This window comes from Callospermophilus lateralis, chromosome 4 (assembly GCF_048772815.1).
Source record: "Callospermophilus lateralis isolate mCalLat2 chromosome 4, mCalLat2.hap1, whole genome shotgun sequence".
Lineage (NCBI taxonomy): Eukaryota > Metazoa > Chordata > Mammalia > Rodentia > Sciuridae > Callospermophilus > Callospermophilus lateralis.
The window spans coordinates 14205031-14225466 of record NC_135308.1 but is presented as its reverse complement, the minus strand read 5'-3'; the positions used below and the strand labels follow the sequence as shown (position 1 = coordinate 14225466).

Below are 20436 nucleotides of genomic sequence, written 5' to 3'. Positions count from 1 at the left end.
CCAGCAGCTGGCTTGAGGGGACCGCAGCCCATGCTGCTCCACCAGAAAGCAAGAGGGCTGCCTCCTCTCCGGGGATGCTGAGGGAGCAGGCCAAGCACCCTGAGGCTGGCTACAGGGGAGCCCCACCAACCCTGAAACACCATGGAGGGGCCCCATCACGGGAGCCGGGGACTCCCCTCAGCCACCCCTCAGCACTGCTTTAAGTGCCTCCTGGCTGCTCACCAGTGCACAGTGGCCCAGAGCACAGGCTCTTCTCACTTGCCAAGGACTCAAGGCGGGAGCCGAAGCAGCTGAGTCAGAGGTGAGCCTGTGGCGCACGGGGGTCTGTATCACTGCACAGAGGCTCCTCTACTTATGATGCAGTTCTGCGAGACACCCATCATAAATTGAAAATGTCTTAAGCTGGAAACACGTTTAATGCCGCTAACCTACCAAACAGCAGAGCTTAGCCCAGCCTGTCTTAAACGTGCTGGAAACACATTCACCTACCGCTGGCAAAATCATCTAACACAAATTCTGTTTATAATGAAGTCTTAACACCTCACGCAATTTATTGAATACAGACACTGCAGAGATCGGCTGTTCACCCTCGTGGTTCCGGGGTGACTGGGAGCTTCAGCTCTGCTGCCACCGCCCTGCATCACCAGATAGGATCCTACCACACATCCCCCAGCCCTGGAAAAAATCCAGATTCAAAATTCAAGGTGCAGTTTCTACTGAATGCATATCACTTTTTTTGTGCCACTATAGAGTCAAAAACTCATATAGCTATCCCAAAGCTAAGAGATCACAGGGTCACAGACTAACTTTGGCCATGGTCCTGGGAGCTACAGAGTGCCAGGGAAGAGAACCTGGGATTGTCCCCAGTGTCATGGACACCCTCTCACCTGCCTGCCTCCACTTCTACCCCACACTTGCCAAAGTCATGCAAGTGCTAGGCTGTCCTTGGCCACTCCTCTGCTGATGGATGAACACCTTCCCTCTCCTTTGTCATCGTCCCCACCAAACTCTGACCAACCCAGTGATCTGCCTTTCCTTAGCACTTGTCAGGTTTCTGGAATCACCAGTTCATCCAGACTACTTTTCCATAATATGGAAGAGCCACCAGGGCCCTCCACATCGCCAGCCCAGTGATTCCCTGGACCTCTCAACAGTAGCTGGCACAGCTGTGTCCTCCCTCTTTTCAGAACACATCCTTCTGACTCCTGGGCCCTCCATGCCAGACTGGCCTGTTCTCAGTCCTCTCTTGCCGGACCCTCCCTAGGAAAACCGTCTCAGCCCCTAGCTTTCATTATCATAGCCATGCCAATGACCCCCAGAACACAGAGCCCCAGTCAAGCCCCACATGTGAGAGTCTCGAAGGCCCGAACATTAACTTGCCCCATGTGGGATTCCAGGTCTCTCTCCTTACCCAAGTCTTCAGCACCTCAGAAAATGACACCATCGCTGACGGAACTGCTTGAGCCAGGAGCTTGTGAGTCATCACTGAGTCCCTCCTTCCCCGAACTCCCACCTTCAAGGTAGATGGCTGCCATCTCCAGAGTCTCTCCAGTTCATCCATTCTTCTCTCTCCACACGACCACCACCCGGGCTGAGCTGCTGTCATCTCTGATCTAGTGATACGACAATAACCTCCCTCATCTCGTGCCATTGCTCCGGCCTCCGCCTTTCACCCCCACACAGCAGGGGACGTCATCTCTTCCTATTGGGCTTAATAACATCACTGCTCAGTTCCACCATGCTCAGAGGCAGTCCAAACCCTCGCCAGGCACACAGGCCCTGTGGGATCTGGCCCTGCCTGCCGTGTCCTGTGCCTCTGTTCCTGACCCCCCTCTGTTCCAGCCACTCGCCTCCTTTCAGCAACGCCAAGTCTTTCCCTCTGGCCGCACACGCCCATGCTGGACCCTCTGGTGAAATGTCCCCTCTCCCATCTGGCTCACACAGGCTCCTCCTTCTTCAGGTCTCAGTGCAAATGTCACTCCTCAGATGAACTTTTCCTGATTCTTGTGCAAATACATGCCTCCCTCCGTGCCCCCCTATTATTCATGATTTCTATAGCCTGCTCGTTTCAGCCCTTTTAATTAAGATCGAGTGTCCTTTATCTAAAATGCCTGAGACCAGAAGAGCTTCCAATTTGGGATTTTTTTCCGATTTTGGAATATTTGCATGTACATAATGAGGTATCCTGGGGATGTGGCCCAAGTCTAAACACAAAATTCACTGATGTTATTCATATACACTTTAAACCTATAGCTAGGAAATAATTTTATGCAATGCTTCTGGTGCACCTTAATTTTGACCGTGACTCATTACATGAGGTCAGGTGTAGAATTTTCCATTTGTGTTATTGTTACTACTCAAAAAGTTTCTGATTTTGGAGCATCTGCATGTCAGACTTTCAGATCAGAGATGCTCAACCTAGATAAACTTATCTGCTGATTAGTCTCCCATCTATGTCCTTCATCAGATTGTGAGCTCCGAGGGGGTAAGGACCAGCTCCACTGTGTCTCTGAGATTCATCTAATGTTTAACATAGCACCTGGCAAGGAATGCACACACAATAAAAAAACTGTTAAATAAATAAAAGACCCAGTATAATATAAGAATAAAAAGCAGAAACCTAATCAGGTAGAAAAATATTACGTGCCTTACACAAACAAGCTCTAGCGAGCATCTGTGTGAAGAGTCTCCAGGAGACAGGTTTAGGGGCAGACTTGATAAAGGGCAAGTGTAAGTTCTATGGACAGAATGTTGAAATCTTAATCCCCAATGTGACGGTATCGGGAGAGGGAGCCTTTGGGAGGTGACTGGGATTAGATGAGATCATGACGGTGGGGACCCCATGATGGGTGACTGAAGGCGTGTCTGCCCTGTGTGAGCAAACACCAGGCCAGCCACAGGTGAAGGCTGCTAGGGGAACAGACTGCGTGGGCGCTAATCCCCACACTCTGAATAAATGGCACCTCACTGAAGGGATCACTCCTATCCATCCCCTAAGGACAAGATGGGTCCTTAACCACAGCCCCACCTCACTAGGAAGGGCTGTGCCTCACCTGCAAGGGCAATGCCTGGAGAGCAGGCAAGGCGCAGCAAGACGCACAAGCCCTCTCTTGCAAAGTAGGTATCTAGGTTGGGGCTTCCTTCTGAGCATATTTCCCCAGAGCCTTCAGGAGAGTAATATTCCACACGCCAGCCTTGTCTCAATATGCACAGAACTTCCAGGAAGAGCCATTTGGATGCCCTTGACCCGGAGTGTAAGGTGAGAGCAGCAACAGGGGCCAGCACAGGGTGCACGGGGAAGGCAGTTCTCATCTCCAACAGGGCTGAGGAGCCTGCACGGGCAGAGCTCCCCGGGGAGAGCCCAGCATGGCAGATCCAGGGAACAGCTCTGCTCTGAGGTTGGCCTTGAGCAGAGGCCACCAAGGCCTCTGAGAGACTTATCTGCTTCAGGCTCATTGCCCCCAAGAAAGGAATGCCCTCCAAGGCCACCACCGTGGACCTAGGAGGTGGCAGAGTAGAAGTGGGATTTTAAGAGAAGCTAAGCAAACATGCTCTCTAACTCTAATGTAGCTCTTCTTCCCCACAGAGGTGATAAACACAGTGTCCTGTCACTAGACTCTAACACCCAGGAGGACAAGGACCTCCAGATCCTTCTCCATTAACTCTCCAACCCTAATACCATGCCAGACCCAATGCCAGGGACCAAAAAACCACCAAGGGATTAAGAGGAATCATCATGAGACTCACAGTCTCCCACTCTAGGCAACCCACTGCACCCAGGAATGACAGACGGGACCCCTGCTGAGGATCCATCCTGCCTTTCCGGGTGCCTGGGGCAGGCAGCACTAATCAATCACAGTCCTCTTTGCTTACAGAGCCAGGAGGCAGATTCAACATCATTCTCTAGGGATCCCGTCCAAGTCCATCTTTCAGAGAAAGCAGAGGTTCTCCAACTTTAGGAGGCCAAGGAATCCTTGGAGAAACTAATGGATGCAACAAATTTCTCTCTAGAAGATATACCCAAAACTTAGTGTACAATTTCAAGGTCTTCAAGAATTCTCCCTTAAAAGAGATGAATGTCGGGATGCTTCTAAGTCACCCACCCATATGTAAACAATGACTTAAAGCCAGTTAGAAATGATCTGCTACAAACACGAGCCAACAAATCCTACAGAGTCAAAAAGAAGCTGAGTGACAGTCCCAAGGAGCCAAGAATCGAATCCCAGACTTGTTCATCCCCTACCAGGCAAGAGGACAGCTGGCTGGAGGTACTTCTCTACACCCCAAGACAGCCCCCAGGGAGGGGCCAACTCCCTCTGCATCCCAATGATCCTCGCAGACAAGGACAGCATCTCTACACAAAGGGGCCTGGACTGCTGGGGTAGCTCCAGGCTGGAGTCTATTTATACACATCCCCAGAACCCAGAGGTTAAATTACAGCCCCACAGATGGCACAGGGCCAGCAAGGAGATATTTATATCCTCCTGGCAGATGAAGAAGAACAGGACATTGAAGAGGGCTGTTTCCAAATGTGGCCTATAAGGGACACAGTTTACAGGGCAACAGAATCCTCCTCCTCCTCATGGCCACCACTTCTCTCTCCTCTCTCTCTCACACTCACATACACACACCACTCTCTAAGAACATCTTTGCAAAGAGCACAGCTGAGAGAATAGAAATTGAAAGGTCGTGCTTTAAAAAAAAAAAAAAAAATTGCAGATCATGGCCCACTGGGGAACCAAACAGAATCCAGCCAAACAAAACAGATTCATTCCAACAAGTTCCAGGGCTTTCCTGGCTCCATCTGCGAACGTCTTGAAGGAAATGCCTATCCTGTCTTCCTAGATCTCTGGTTAACTGAAGTCTACAGCCCAGGGCTCAGAGGGTGTGGTGTGAACTGGGCAAAGGCACAAGGCAGAGCTGGGGCTCCTGGCATGCTACTGCTAAGCCAGCTGGAACTGGGGGTGGAGCAGCAAGCACCCTTCCCAAAGGCGCCTCTGACCCTGCTCCAAAGGACGTGGGAGAATTCAGAAGTGCTTCCAATAACCCCAAGGCCCAGCGAACAGATATCCGTGTTTAAACAAGGTTTCTTCAAACCCAGATCAAGGAAAACCTCCAACACTTTATCAGGAGTGACATTTAATAAGACAGCACAGCAGAGTCTGTAGCACATCACATAGGTGACATCATACAGGGCTGTCACAAGGTGCGCCTCACAGCACATCAGTGGACTGGCTTTAATGAGGTGCCAGGTAGGCTTTGGCAGAGCTGCCCCAAGACCTCTGGGCCAGGACTTGCTCCATGAGAAGCTTAGCCATAACTGGGTCAACTCCCTAAGCAGAAGATACGGCCAGAGGGGCCAGGCAGGCCTGGCTATGTCAGGACCGGAACTACAGCCCTTCAGCATGGGAAATATTCTGGGAGATGCCTAAAGACAGGGCCTCATTTCAGGACTCTCAGTCCCAAAGAGGCTTTCCTGGACCCCATCAAGCCAGCTTTGCTCATTAAATTTTCCAACAATTGGAGGGGTCTCTAGTTCCTGCTCCAAGTGCCCAACATTGTGCTTTCCCAAGATTTCTAGCCGCGGAGCCCACCTAGAGGGCAGAAATGTGAAGGAGGCCAAGTCCAGCAAAGGAAGGAAGAGAACAGCACCCCTTCCCATGCACAAGGCAGAGCCAAGCCCACTTCCCACCCTGCAGAGGCTCCTCTCCAGCCACCTGGAACCTCCCGGTGCCATCTGGTCATCTCTATGGTTGCTGGGATGAGCGAAGCAAGGGTCAACAGGTCAGGCCTACAAAAGCTGGAAAGATGTCGCATCTCCTCCCAGGCCCACTCCTGGGAAAACACTGGTAAAAAGGGCCTTTCAAACCCACCCTTCCATACCATGTACCCTGGGGAGGGTTTGGAATTTCCTCTTAAGCCAAGCTCATGTCTCCAGGAGCATGACCCCAAGTGGCGGGGACAGGCAGAGGAAAGCCATGCGGACAGAATCAAAGCCGCAGACTGCAAGACCCCAGAGGGTCCTCGGAGATGCCTTGGGTAAGCATCCTTGTCTGATCAGTGACAAAACTGTGGGCACAGGAGGGAAATGGTCCATTCAGGGCCACTGAGGAGGCCACAGGCACAGTAAGGAAAAGAGGCAGGTTTCTACCTGTCATCTCCATCCACCCTCTGCCTGTCATCTCTGCATCTCATCTCTGGTTCTCCCTAACATAAGTCTCCCAGCTCACCTCAAGCCCCAGCTCTGAGTCATGGGCAAAGTCCTCTAGAGGGCACTTTGCTGGGTACCACATCCCCCAGGTACCCTGCCAGACTCGTCCTAAACGCGGAGTCCGTCCTCATTCTTCCCCTCCCTCCTCTGGGCGGGAACTTTCAATCTGCATGTGGGTGGGCACCACAGTGGGTGGGAGTTGGGCAGACGTGAGTTGGAGGAATGCCCTGGTTCAAGACAGGAGCCCACCACATCTAGGCAACCTGAATTTCCTACTTCAGAGAGCCGAGTCCCTGAAACAACAGTGTAGGTGCAACACTGTCCGTGAGCCCCGGGGTGCTGCTGTTGAAATCCACATGCCTACACAAGTGCCAGCATGCCTGGCTCAGCCCCCCACAACCTGTCCACACACCGCTCCTGGGAATCCTCAGCAGCAACCCTCCCAACGTGTAGCCATGTTTAAACACCCGTTCTGGTTCCATGATGTGACATCTATCACCTGACTCTCCTGTTCCCAGCTTCCCCATCTCTGGAAAAACAAACAAAAAACTCTTTTAGGGGCTGGGGTTGGGACACAGCAGTAGAGCACTCGCCTAGCACGTTGGAGGCCCTGGGTTTGATCCTCAGCACCACATAAAAATAAATAAATAAAATAAAGGTATGTGTCCAACTACAACTAAAAAATAAATATTAAAAAAAAACACTTTTTGTTGTTTAAACAGACGCAGACCAAGCCACCAGATTCTCCCTGCTCCAAATTCCCCCCAGCCCACACAGGGCACAGACCTCACAGGAACTGCACAGTCCATCGTCCATCTTTCCTCAAAATGTGACAATCAGCAGGTGCAGAGATCCTGCTCTCTGCCTGAGACTCCTTGTTCAGACATCCCAGTGGCTGAAACTTGGGCTCCCTTCACAGGGCCCCTGCAGCTCCTGGCTTCCTGGTGGGAGTTGGGCAGACATGGGTTGGAGGAATGCCCTGGTTCAAGTCAGGAGTCCACCACATCTAGGCAACCCGAATTTCCTACTTCAGCGAGCCGAGTTCCTCAAACAATAGTATTGTTCCTGGGCTTCCCTGGCCTGCCCTCTGGCAAGGGATCCTGAGCTGGGGTCACGCTGGTCCTTACCAGCCCCTTCAAGCCTGGTTCCCATATGCTCCGTCACTATGCATCGCTGTGTATGACACAGCCTGGCAAGCTTACTCCCGCATTTAGCCCAAGGAGAGGAAGAGACCGGATGTAAGAATCAGTGCACCCACTATATCACGTCGTAGGACTCATGTGGCCCATCCGGCTTCCCCTCAATCCCAGGGACCATGAAACTCAAAGCCTCAGATCAGCACTCCACCAGTGGAGGCCCTTACTAGCTCCTGCCTTTGAGGGTCTCCATTTCTGCTAACCCTCCTGGGTTGTAGGCACAGATATATTTCAAATCACCTCCATCAGTCTGCATATAAGGTGCATCGTTTTAATTAAGCAGAAAAGCCCATCATCTCTCCAGAGCTTTCCTGAGCCCGTAGCTAACCCCTGCTCCATCTTGGAACCCCAACAGAGCTTGTTTCCCAGCCAAAGTAGCATTTCCCCTTCAGTGAGCACGCAATCCAGCTCCTGCACGTTGGAAAGCAGCAGTGCCTGCCCCCAGTCCATCTCCAGGCCCCGGCCCCCAGCCCTGCTTCCTTCTGAAGAAGGTAGTTTGCACCAATACCTACACTTCTGCCTCCCTGCCACGCCTTAGCCACAGCAACCTGACTTTCACCACACACACACACACACACACACACACACACACACACACACGAGCGCAGTCTTCAAGACACAGAGGCTTGGCCACTCCCTCCCTCTGAAGCCCCTTCTCTTTGATTTCTGGTTGTCCTCCACCCTCCCTGGCCTCCTGGCTCATGCTGCACCTCCTCTACCCGTCTCTTACGCAAGCACTAGTGTTTCCAGTAAGTCTCTGCCCTGGCCGCCCACACCAACAGCTGCATCGCTCACCTGAGCACTGAAAATCCCCAAACCTGCAGGCATGTCCAGCCTGGACCCCTAGAGTGTTCCACCAACCCGCCTACACCACCCCTTGCTGCAGCTCCCATCACCAACAAGCTGCCCGAGATCTTACTCCTCAGCATCCCTCCTCCAGCCTTAGGACTGAGTTCCAGACCCATGCGTTCCCCAGATCTCACTGTGGGAATGTCAACAGTCCACAGGGTCCTCTAATACTAGGAGTCTAACACCATGAAAGGCTCCATCACTCCATAGTTATTCACCCAGGAAACCCTGCAGAGGCCACCCACTGATCCCCTCAAGAAACGTGGATGGAGGGCTCACCAGACACCAGGGTCCAGGTGCAGGAGGAGGTGGAGAGTAAACAAAGCAGAAATGGTTCTTGCCTCCAGGGGACTATCATTCAGTCACCCAGTTCTTTCAAGTCTACCTGCCACCCTCCTCTGAAACACTTGACTTTTCTCCACCCCCATGGTCATTGCCCGAGTCCAGTACACCACAGGGGCAAGAAAGCAGTACCACAGGGATGCCAGCTCTGAAATGTGCGCTGTGGGACCTTGGGAAGACACTTTCTCTGTTTTCTCACCTGACAGACAAAGATGATAGCAATGCTGACCTCACAGCCTTGTTGCAAGATTAAATGAGACCCGAAGCCTTTACCACAGTGTCCAGAACACAGCCAACAATCTCTAAACACCTGCAACGATCGCAATCCCTGCCAATCCAACAGCCTCCCGGGTATGGCCCACTCCACAAGCACCCACCCCTCCCGTCCCCGCGAGCCACTCCCTGTCTCCAGCCCTTTCTGACTGACTCGCCCCTAGACGTCTTTCCTCCATCTCATTTCCCAAGCCTCAATTTAAGGCCAGTGCCCCTCCCTTGTGCTCCCTCCTCTAGAAGACCCCAACCTCATCCCTATGAACTAGGACCACTTCTCTCCTTGTGCTTCCCCACTCCTTGGAGACCACTGTGTTTGCCTCTGTATACCCAGGCCTTAGAATCATTTTGTCCACTACATTTCATAACAAACAAGAAAAGCACAAGAATTGCCAAGAGGCAAATTTCAAGTCACTATAACAACAAACAAAAAGCACTTCCTAATAATTAAGCCACACTTATTAAGCATGTACTGCGTGCCGGGCTCTGTGTTAAGCTTTGGACACATGTAATCCAATGATCATGTCAGATGTGGGTATTTTTATTCCTGTTTCACAGGTAAAGGGATGGAAGCTGAGGAAATCCTTAAAACTTGCTCAAAGTCACGCATCTAGGAGGTGGTGCCGTCAGAATTTGAACCCAGCATGATTAGACTTCAGAACCCATTTCTCACCCAGCATTAGCCCAGCTCAGATTGCAGTCCACCAGGAGTGGCCTCTTGGGTCCACAAGAGCACCCTCCTCTGCTGGGACCTTAGGTGGGGCTTCCTTTAGAAGCAGAACTAAATTCTCTGAAGGTCCTTCCTTCCAAGACTCCAGGATTCTAGGATTTTAAATCATTAGCTCCTGGGTGGTTCATCTTGGCTTCCTCTGAGGCTGAGCTCCGAGTAGGGAAACAAGAAACCCAGGTTGAAGTGGGGCATGGTGGCACACGCCTGTCATCCCCGCAGCTCAGGAGGCTGAGGCAGGAGGATCGAGAGTTCAAAGCCAGCCTCAGCAAAAGCTGGGTGCTAAGCAACTCAGTGAGACCCTGTCTCTAAATGAAATACAAAATAGGGCTCAGTGGTGGAGTGCCCCTGAGTTCAATCCCTGATACCAAAACAGAAACCCATGTTGAATGAATGAACCAATGAGTGAACGGGGGAGTGAATGATGGATGATGAATGAATCTGTGGATGAACAGAGAAGTGAGGGAAGGGAAAGAATGCACGGCAACGTGTTCTGCACATGTCCACATTGGCTTTAACCTCAGACCCTGGCAGTGGACCCCAAGGAATGCAGAGAAGGGGAAAAATCGGGCGACGACACAGCAACCTCAAGCCAGCGCCCCAGAGGCGCTGAGCGCTCCTACCGGCACAGGTGGTCCGTCCGGCACAGGCTGCGGAGGTCCAGGCAGTTGGGCTTCTCCTTGTCCTCGTAGGAGCAGCTGGGCAGGATGGTTTGCCGGCGGCGCTCGGCACACGCCTGGTCTTGGCAGGAGCAGAAGAGCATGCGGTAGGTGTACTCGCTGGGCACCCGGTCGAAGAACTGGCGCAGGGCCTTGTGGCACTTGCGGCGGTTGCAGCGCTCGGTGGGTGAGATCTCGCGGTTGCAGATGGAGATGTAGGAGGAGCGCAGCTTCTTGCAGTTGTCGTTCAGATTGCAGGCCTTGGCAGCGTCCAGGCAATGGTTGCTCTTGGCGCTGACCGCCGGGTCTGCCCCGGTCCCTGGAGGGGAAAGCACAGCACAGGTCAGAGGCCCTGAGATCAGCACGGCTTCCCATGCCCCCTCTGCCTCAGTTTCCTGTGAAACCGATCACTTCACAGGACCCGCCTCCTGAGGTCGTGGTGAGAACTGAAGGCGTTAATATCACATCCAGAAATAACTCAGGACAGTGCTGGGCACAGGGTGTGCTGGGCAGCTATTAGGATGACTTAGTCCAAAGTCCCATTTGAGCATAAAAGGCAAGCAATGAAGTGTGCATGGCCATGTTCATCAATGCAGGAATCAGGGTGAGTGGCTCAAGGTCACACAACTAAGGGGACCCTGACTGCCCTCAGCAGCACACCTGAGCAGAGCCTCAGGGAAAGGGCACCACTTAGCGGTGCACAGTGCTGGTTAAGGGTCAGCAGCCAGGGCATAAGCAGCCTCCCAACCCCACCAACTGTGACCACAGAAACTGCCCCTAGACATTCAAATGCCCCCTTTTATCCAGGGAAATGTGGCTGCTACTGCCACCTAAAAAGGAAGCCCTGAGCTGGGAGTCCTGCAGATGTGAGGAGCTCGTGCATCACCAGCCACAGGGCAGGTGTGCTGGACTCCCCCTCAGTGTAATGACCTCTGAGTTTTGTGCCACTGCCCAAATGTCTTGGCACAAAGCAGTATTTCCAGGAATCGCTATGCTGCCTCTGCGGTCCTGACCCTCCCTACAAGGCTCAGTTGATCCGAGGAGGCTCATGGCTCAGGACCACCAGACCCTTTCCCGCCAACCAGTTGCCACCTACAGACCACCTCCCATCTGGCCTGTGGACAGGCAGACGGAGAGGGTGGGACTCCGACAGCACATGCCCTCCCGAGAGCCAGGGGAGAGATCCTCCATCCCAACCTCTTTATCTTATAGACAAGAAAACTGAAGCCCCGATGGGCAAGGGGCCCTCAGGTCACCCAGCACACGGGCAGCAAGACAGAGAGGGAACCCGGTCACCACCTTCACCAGGAAGAACCGCTGGCTTAGGGCTGCAGACTGGCACCCATGTATGGTCCAGCAATGGCCAAAGGAGGCCGAGCATTTGCAGCAGACAGTCTAGTGTCAGCTGCTTGGTCATTCCTACTGAGTGCTGTCTTGCCCCAGGCTCACCCATCCAACTCCTCCCGACAACTCCGCCTGAAAGCCCAACACCCACACCTCAAACCCAGACCCCCAAGGCCACCCCCACCCTGACAGTCTCCCTCATCCTGCTGGGAACAGCTGCACCCTCCAGTAGCCAGGGCCAAAGCTCTTGACTCGCCCTGGACTCTTATTCACACACACCAGAAAACCCAGAGGCCCAGCCTGCAGGTGTCCAGCGTCCTCCCCTTAACCCACCACTACTGCGACCACAGTCCAAGCTGCCATCACTCTGTGCCTGCAAAAGCCTCCTGCAGGTCCCCTCTCTGCCCTCTGCCCCACCCAGAACAGCCTTCTCTCATCACAGCAGCTGGAATGACAACCTTCCGGAACCTACAGCAGACAGGTATTATTCCTGGGGCTCCGAGCCTCCGTTGGCTTCCCCATCTCATGCCAGACCTCAGCGTGACCTGCGAGATTCCGTACTTGTGCTGTCCACAAGCACAAGCCACAGATGGCACTGAACTTGAAATGTAGCTGGTACATTTTGGATGTGTCCACAAGATTTCAAAATACCAAATTGTGAAAAATTAATAGAGAAAAAAAAAAGTACCTCACTATTTTTTTTTTTTTTTTTTTTTACTTTCGATTACACATTGGAGGAATATATGTTTTGGAGACATGTTAGACAAACGTAGTATTAAAGTTAATCTTGCCCATCTCCCTTCACCTTTTAACATGGTAATTTAACACTTAGAATTCCTTGTCAGCAATGCATATTAGATCTCTTCACCTGCACTGCTTTATGGTACCGGGCCTCCTACTCCCTTCACCCAGCTCACTCTGTTCCAACACTGGCTTCTGTGATCTTCCTGGAACATGTCACTGTGTCCTGGCCTCAGGGCCTTTGCATTTGCTGTTCCCCAGATCTGGAAGGTTCTTCCCTCCTCCCTGTGACCACTCAGCAATTTCCTTCATTTGGCTCATGTCTCTGCTCAAATGTTACCTCATCGGGGAGTCTTCCTTGACCCCACTGCACGTGAAAACCACCCGATGCTCCATTCACTCCCACTCGGATCTATCTTCCCATGGCACTCGGCACCACCTGCCACAGTACATACTCACTCATTTGCTTGTTTGAATCAAATACAGGCTCCATGAAGGCAGGAGCTGGGTGGGCATGCTGTGCTCGTATACCATGTGTCCAACACAGGGGTGCTGATCAAGTATTCAGTCAGCAAAAGGATAAATGTACTTAGAACAATGTCTACTTTATAGCAAGTCCTCAAAAAAATAGAAGTTTCCAATAGCATTAAGGAAGCAAAACTGACCCGGAGCAGGCAACAGCGGTCACTACAAGACCATGTGTAATCAAATATTAATGTGGGGCCAGAAGAGGCTCAGAATGAAGGCTGGGGGATGACTGATGGAAGGAGACTGAGTCACTCTCCCCAACACCTGGCTGGCCAGCAGCCCTACAAAGACAGGAAAGGAAAAGTCCCTCTACCTTGTTGGAAAAATAAAAGGGGCAGTGGTGCCTCCAGACAATAGAATATTATTCAGTAATAAAAGGAAATGAGCCACCAAGCCATGAAAAGACATGGAGGCGGCTCACAGGAAATAAGCCAAACATGCGATTCCAACTATATGACATTTTGGAAAAGGGAAAACACCAGAGTCAGAAAAACAAAAAAAAGTGGTCATTAGGACTCAGGGGAAAGAAGATGATGAACATGTGAAGAACAGAGGCTTTTTTGTTTTTTGTTTGGGGGAGGTTTTTTGGCATCAAGGATTGAACTCTGGGGTGCTTACCCACTGGGCCATATCCCCAGCCGTTTTTTATATTTTATTTAGAGACAAGGTCTCGTTGAGTTGCTTAGGGCCCTGCTAAGTTGCTGAGGCTGGCTTTGAACCTGCGATCCTCCTGCCCCAGCCCGGCAGCACAGAGCATTTTTAAGGCAATAAAACAACACTGTAATGGTGGGTACATGTCATTGTGCATTTGTCCAAAGCCATGGGACAGACACCACCAAGCGTGAACCCAATGTCAGCTATGGGCTGCTGGTGGTAATGGCGTGGGGCCATAGGGTCATCAGCTCTAACAGACACACTGGGGATGTGGATCATGGAGAGGCTGTGTGCATTTAGGGGCAGGAAGCAAATGGGAACTCTCTTTACCTGCTCTCAATTTTGCTGAGAACCAAAAACACTCCAAAAAGGAGTTGGGGGAAATTCAGACCAAAAAGGAGTCAATGATTGTTTTCTTAATCCTAAAATCATATATCTTTATTGAGGACTTACTATGTGCTAGACAGTCCCCAGCCAGGGGGCCTGAAACCCTGCACAAAATCCAGCTGGGGACAGAGGAGCAGTTGGAGCCAATACTAATGCTAAGCTGTGCGTTGAAGAAGTCGGGGTACAGAGCAGAAAGCACCCACCTGGAGCTGGGGAGTGGTGGACAGAGCAATGCTTCTGCTCAGAAAGAGTCAGAGAGCAGGAAGGGCCCCGGCAGAGGGGACCCAGGGGCAAAGGCTGGGAGGAGCAGAAAGCAATTCATTATGCCCAGGGGGAAATGACAAGAGGCAATGCTGGAGAGCCAGGCAAGAGACTCGTGGCCACGCTGGGGCATTTGGCCTCCCCAGCAATACCCTGAGCTGCCATCAAACCATTCCGCATGGCCAGGCAAGGACCCAAGGACGCCTGTCAACACCAAGCCCTCTGTGCAGGGTTCTCCCAGCCCAGCGGCTCCATGCACCTGTCACCGGCCGGCTGGCAGTGGGGAGGGAAGAGCATGGAGGCCTGGGGCCGAGGTGGAGGAAAGACAAGGAGGGACTCCTCGGAGGATCAGGCGACAACCGCAAGCAGAACAGCAGCTAATTTAGGCCTGTGGCTGCTTCTGGGCTCCCCAGGTGCTCTGTTCCCGCTCCTCTCAGCATGTTCCTGAGCTAATGCCAGTGTAATTATAGCCTCAGTGGCTTCCATTTGGAGCCTGAATAGTGAAAGCATTTGCTAGGGGGGTGGGAAATGTAAACCCCTGGGCCCGAACTTGGTAAATTTCCTAGAAAAAAAAAAAAAAAAGAAAGAAAGAAAGGAATGTGGCAACACCAACAGCTACCAGGAAAGATGGCCCTCTGATCCTGCAGGTAAGAACCCCTGGATGGGGCCGTGCTGCACTATGGAGAAAGACCCCACCTCCGCCAGCTTCTCTCCAAGCAAGACGCCCACCAGCTTCGCCAGGAACCCGTCAGTCAGGACAGGGCTCAGCACGCACAGGTGCACACACACCGTGGAGAGCCCGTCCACAGCACAGCCTCCCCCGCCCAGCCCACCCACTGCCTTTCCACCCACCCGAAGGCTCCTGGCCCTCACTGAGCAGAAAGGAGTGGGAGATCCCAAGCCAGCTCGCCCTCCAGGACCCCTGCTGCTCCTCAGCCAGCCGCTTCAGGCTCAGCCCGAAGCCAAAAGGTGCCAAGGGCAGGGATGAGGATGCCAGAACCTTAGGCCTCTCTAGCTCCCCACCCCTGCCCACTGCAGAGAACTGTGGGAGGTGGGAGCTGGAAATACATGCCAGGCCTGGCTGACCTAGGACAGCCTGTCCCCGGCACATGTTGCCACTTGGCCCTGGTGGGTCGCCCAGGCCTGCAGAGAAGAGCAGAGATGGGCCAAGTACTAAATGGCAACAGCTGCCCAAGAGAGGGGACAGGGGATTTAATGACCCTTGGCACTTTCCAAACCTCAGGAAATTCATCCTGCCAGCCTCAGCCCCTGGGACATGTCCTAGCTTCTTTATCCCCTTCTTCTCTCATCCCTCTGTGAAAGCCAGGCGAGGGGACCACGGCCACTTGCAGAGGGGCAGGGGGGGCTTCACAATAGAGGCTCCCAGTCAGCCTCCTAACACCCCTCCCCGCATCCCTGCCCACACCCTGGCTGGCCAAGTCCATCTCATCTCTTCTCCCTGGGGGTACTGCTCTGAGCCAATGGCTCATCAGCAGCACTGGGCTGTCCCCAGACAGTGGGGCATCCAGGCCAGTGGACCTGTGAGCATCCTTCAGACTGATATTCTCTAAACAGCTGTTGAACATGTATAAAGCTGGGCTGATCAAACCTCAGTTACCCAGTATCACCAATATAATTTGGGCCCTGTTAACAGTACCACCTGTGTGAATATTGAATTGATTTTCTTTAAATCCCTGAATTCTTCAATGAATTTTTTAAAATTTCCCTGACTCGCTTGTTAAATTTTAGATTTATCCTAAATGATAACATCACCATTTGCTCTGGATTCTTCTAGCACATTAAAAGACACTGCTCTTGAAATTAAAAATGTTTTTTCCACACGCATCTCACACTCCAGCAGCCACTGTGTGTCCTCAAAGAGAACGGCTCACCTAGAGAGAGGAGCTCAAACTCTGGTGCACCTGTGACTCACTGGCCCTAAGCAGGACCCGCCGCATCAGGGACTTTGTGGCTGGCACCCAGGCATGAAATTTCACAAGCTCCCCATTATTTGGAAGCCACCTTCCAAAGCATAAGAACCAGCACCTAGAGGTGGGGCTGAGCCGCCCGTGGCCCATTTGTGGACATACCCCCCCACCCAGCACACAGTTTACCAGACCCACCCCCAACAGAAGGCGGCCTGTGACGCTCTGCTGTCATCTAGCATGTTCTCTGTGGGATTTTCATTCCCCCTGCCCATCTCTCTGTTCCCAACTCATCCAGATAGACTTTCCAGCCACAAAGGGACCTCTCCCTGCAGGAATGGAAGCAAGAGGGTCACTGTTCTATAATACTCCCAAGCCAATGGGGGACCCATATGTCTCACAGTCCCTTCTTGCCCTTCCAGGAAACTGCCAGCTGGTCCCTTGCTCCTAGACCCTATTTGCAGCTCTGCCATGTCTGCCCCTGAGCCCTTCCTGAGTCCTCGGGCCAGGCTGTATGGCTCTGCCACTCAAGTGGGGGTCAGAGAACCTGAGTCCTAACCCTGTATCCACCTCTCCTGGTTATTCAAGACTCCAGGGAAACCCCTACCCCTCTCAAGGTCTGGGTCTCATTTCTTCTCATGAAAATTGATGGGTTTTGAACCATATGATCTTTCACATTTGGTGACTCTCCCCCTGACACACCAGGGTGAGATGCTGAGGAGTGGAGGGTCTAGGAAAGCACCCCTGTCCCACACGTCAACCACGGCAGACTCAAAGGAATCTACCTGCTCCTGTGCAAACACCACACACACACACACACACACACACACACACACAGGCTCCTGACCACACCACAAACAGCCATGCCTCTGCAGTTAGCCTCGGTCCAGTAGCTGTCAGTCACCAAATATTTCCATGACGATATGCCAGGCCCTAGAAATCTAGCAGTGAACAAGAAAGACAGAATCCCTACTCTACAGGGGCTTTTCTTCCTGTGTGAGTCTGGTAATAAACACACAAATAAATGAAATAATTTAAGGTTGATAAGTGCAATGAATAGGATAAGGAAATTCAGGGCACAAAGAGAAGAAGTGATGTTGAACTGAGAAACAATGATGGGCAGGAGTGACACACACACATGAAAAAAGTCAAATATGCCGGGCACAGAGGCACACACCTGTAATTCCAGCACCTCAGAAGGCTGAGGCAGGAGGATCACAAGTTCAAGGCCAGCCTCAGCATCTTAGCAAGGCCCTAAGCAATTTAGCAAGAATCTGTCTCTAAATAAAATATTTTTAAAAGGGCTGGGGATGTGGCTCAGTGGTTAAGCACCCTTGGTTTTGATCCCCAGTAACAACAACAACAACAAATCCAATGTAAGGAAATTCCCAGCAGAAAGAAGAGCAGGTGCATAAGAGACAGGAATGAGCTTGGCATGTTCCCTGTCCAAAAAAAAAAAAAAAAAAACTATGATTACTGGAATTTCCCAAACAAGGCAAAAGTTAGAAAAGAAGTCAGAGGCACCATCAGGGGACAGCACAACACCTTGCAGGACAGGGTAAGAGCTTTAGGTTTTACTCTAAAATAATAAACACTTGGAGAGCATGAAGGAGGGAACCACAGGAGCTCAGTTGCCAGCATAGAGAAGACAGAATATCCATGGAGGGGTCGGGAGCGGGGTAAGAGAAGATGAGGAACAGGCTGCTGCAGCAGCAGGTGCAGAGGTGGAGGTTTGGGTGGGGTGGTCACCCCACAGAGATGGCAATAAATGAGGCCATTCTGCATGTAACTTAGGGATAACACTAACGAGATTGGCTAGATGCTGAGTGGGAGGAGAGAGATCTCGCAAGGAAAATTCCTGGGTTGGGGCACTAAGCACCAGATGGATGGTGATAGCATTTCATGAAACAGGAAATCCTCCGAAGGACGGGCAGGACCAAATGGACAGTTCTGATCTGAATTTGGTAAGTGCACCAGGCCCAAAGGTGTCCAGGTGACATGGTGACAAAGCCAAGGATCTGCAGGCTAAAGTTAGGAGATGACCTGGGCTAGAGATACCGGACCGGCATAACTGACATGAGAGGCTCCTTAAAGCCACTTAACTCAACAAAGTCACCTAGATTGAGGTGAAAATAAAGAAGAGAAAAGAAGCCAAGACAGATCCCTGGGGTGTGAATGTTTAGTAGATTCCAGGAAGAGTGGACCTTGAATTGGAGGAAAATCAAGAGGTGTTGGTTTCATGGAATCGAAGACAAAGAGTTTCCCAAAGGAAGAAGGATGATGGTCAACTGAAGCCAAATAATTGGGGGTGTATTGGCAATGAAATGTAGACTAAGCCAACTCGCCCAGGGTGGAATGGAAGGCAGGAAGAACAGGAAGCAAGAGGGAGAGGCCAGAAGAGACCTCCAGGCCCAGCCTTCCCTGTGGGGTTGCAACCACCCAGGCACCACCCCGACAGGTCTCACCCTCAGGGACCTTCAGCCTCAGATGCGCTTTTACAAGCAGCACTTACTGAGCTCCCCCATGGGTCAGGCGCTGATGGAGAAATGAGCAAAAGCAGCAGGCTCCTGCCTGCCCGGAGCTTACAGTCCAGTGAAGGGAGAGCCCATAACCAAGCAAGCAAATGCCCAGATCACCCTGCAGCTGGGGCTACTGGTTAAGAGTGCAGACTCTGTCCCAGCACTGGCGTGGGAGATGGAGGACCATCAGGGGCTGAGCCACTGACTGGCAAAGCAAGAGCACACAGGTTATGTATGTGACTTCTTGAGCCTCATCTGCAAACTGGGACATGACACCAACCTGCCTACACACAGGGCTACACGAGGATTGGACAGGTCCATGTGGATGAAAACACCAGCCTTGGCTTGGGCGTAATGGGTGTCCCCAGAAGGCCCATATGCTAAAGGCTTGGTCCCCAGGGTGGCACTATTGGGAGCTCTGGGAACCTTAAGAGGTGAGGCTTTGTGGGAGGTCATTGGGGTCATGTTCTTGGAAGGTAGTTCTCAAGAGAGAATAGTCACGAAAGCCTGAGTCTGGCCCACCCACTCCTGGCTCAGGTTCAAGATGTGTGCTCCCATACCTACTCCCTCCATGATGGGTAACCAATGGGACTGCCTGATCTTTGGCTGAATTTCCAAAACTGTGAGCTAAATAAATGAGCCTTTTATCTTTGTAAATTACCTGTCTTAGGTCATTCACTGTGGCCATGAACAGATAACTAACACAATGTCTCACAAAGATTCCACATCATGGTGCATATACAATAAAAACTTGTTAAAAAAAAAATGTCCCCTGGTTAGAAAGATCCTTCCTCCCATCTCTCCATTCCTGCCCTGCTCATAGAAAGGGCCAGCTTCCACACACCATGCCCTTAAGTGAAAAGAGTTCGAAGTCTCTCCCTTCATGAGCAAGAGGAAGGCTCCTGACCTCGTCTTTTCCATCCCAGAAGCCTGCTTGAGCAGGACTACAGCACCTTCTCAATTCTGGGCCCTGCTCTCGTGGGAGTGGTGGGCCGGATCCCTTAGCAACTAGCCAGAAGTGGTATGTACCTCAGCTTCTCCAAGATGACAGGACCAATCCCATTGCCTCAGCTCCCTGTCCTCTCAGGTAAGTCCAGAGACTCAGAGGGACCCAAACTCCCATCCCCAACTGCTCTGTGTGTCCCGGGCCCTATGCTCCTCAAACCTGCCCTGGAAATCCCAGTGCAACCCCCACCCTTTCTATCTCAACCCTCTCTCTGAACTTCTCCTCACCTCAACAGCCCCATGGCAACACCGCAGTCACCCCAAGCATTCTCCAAGGGAAGCTGAGTTTTTGGAAGCAAGCCAAACCACCAAAAATCAATTTGATGTGAATGGAAAACTCACTGAAAATCAATGAAAAAATCAATTTTGATGCTTTTGAATATTATTTTATATTTTGTCAACTTTTAACCATGTTTAAAATTCTTTCTCCAATTCTTCAAAAAGGCAGATGAGTCTTAATGTTGTGGTTCTCACAATTAAAAATTTAAGTGCCATACTTTTGCAGTTGAAGGGACATTTTCAGCCACATTTGAATCCCCTGTTTCTTTGACATACAGAGTTTTGGGGTTGGAGGGACTGATTTAGGGACTTTACCATTCTCACATTAGTCCCCACAATGGCGTGTCAGTTTTAATTTTGTATTTGGTAACAAGTAAAAACCAAAATTGAAGCATATCAAATTGATGTGACTAACCTAAATCTTTCCTTGACATTTTTCATTTTGTGGTGAGTGATTGTAGGATTTGGGACAACAATCAGAAGAGAAAATTTTGTTACCGACTATGAAATACACTTTTCTCCTAAGAAGTCTATATTAA

At 51.4% G+C, this 20436-nt stretch overlaps 1 protein-coding gene across 1 annotated transcript in view; it reads right to left on the bottom strand.

The window, feature by feature from the left end:
* Positions 1-20436, bottom strand: part of Gfra2 (GDNF family receptor alpha 2) — an 84685-nt gene that overhangs the window by 41109 nt on the left and 23140 nt on the right. Inside the window, exon 4 of the mRNA XM_076852320.1 lies at positions 10219-10573. Within this exon, the coding sequence (XP_076708435.1) occupies positions 10219-10573 (355 nt within the window). The remainder of the gene's footprint in view (positions 1-10218; positions 10574-20436) is intronic.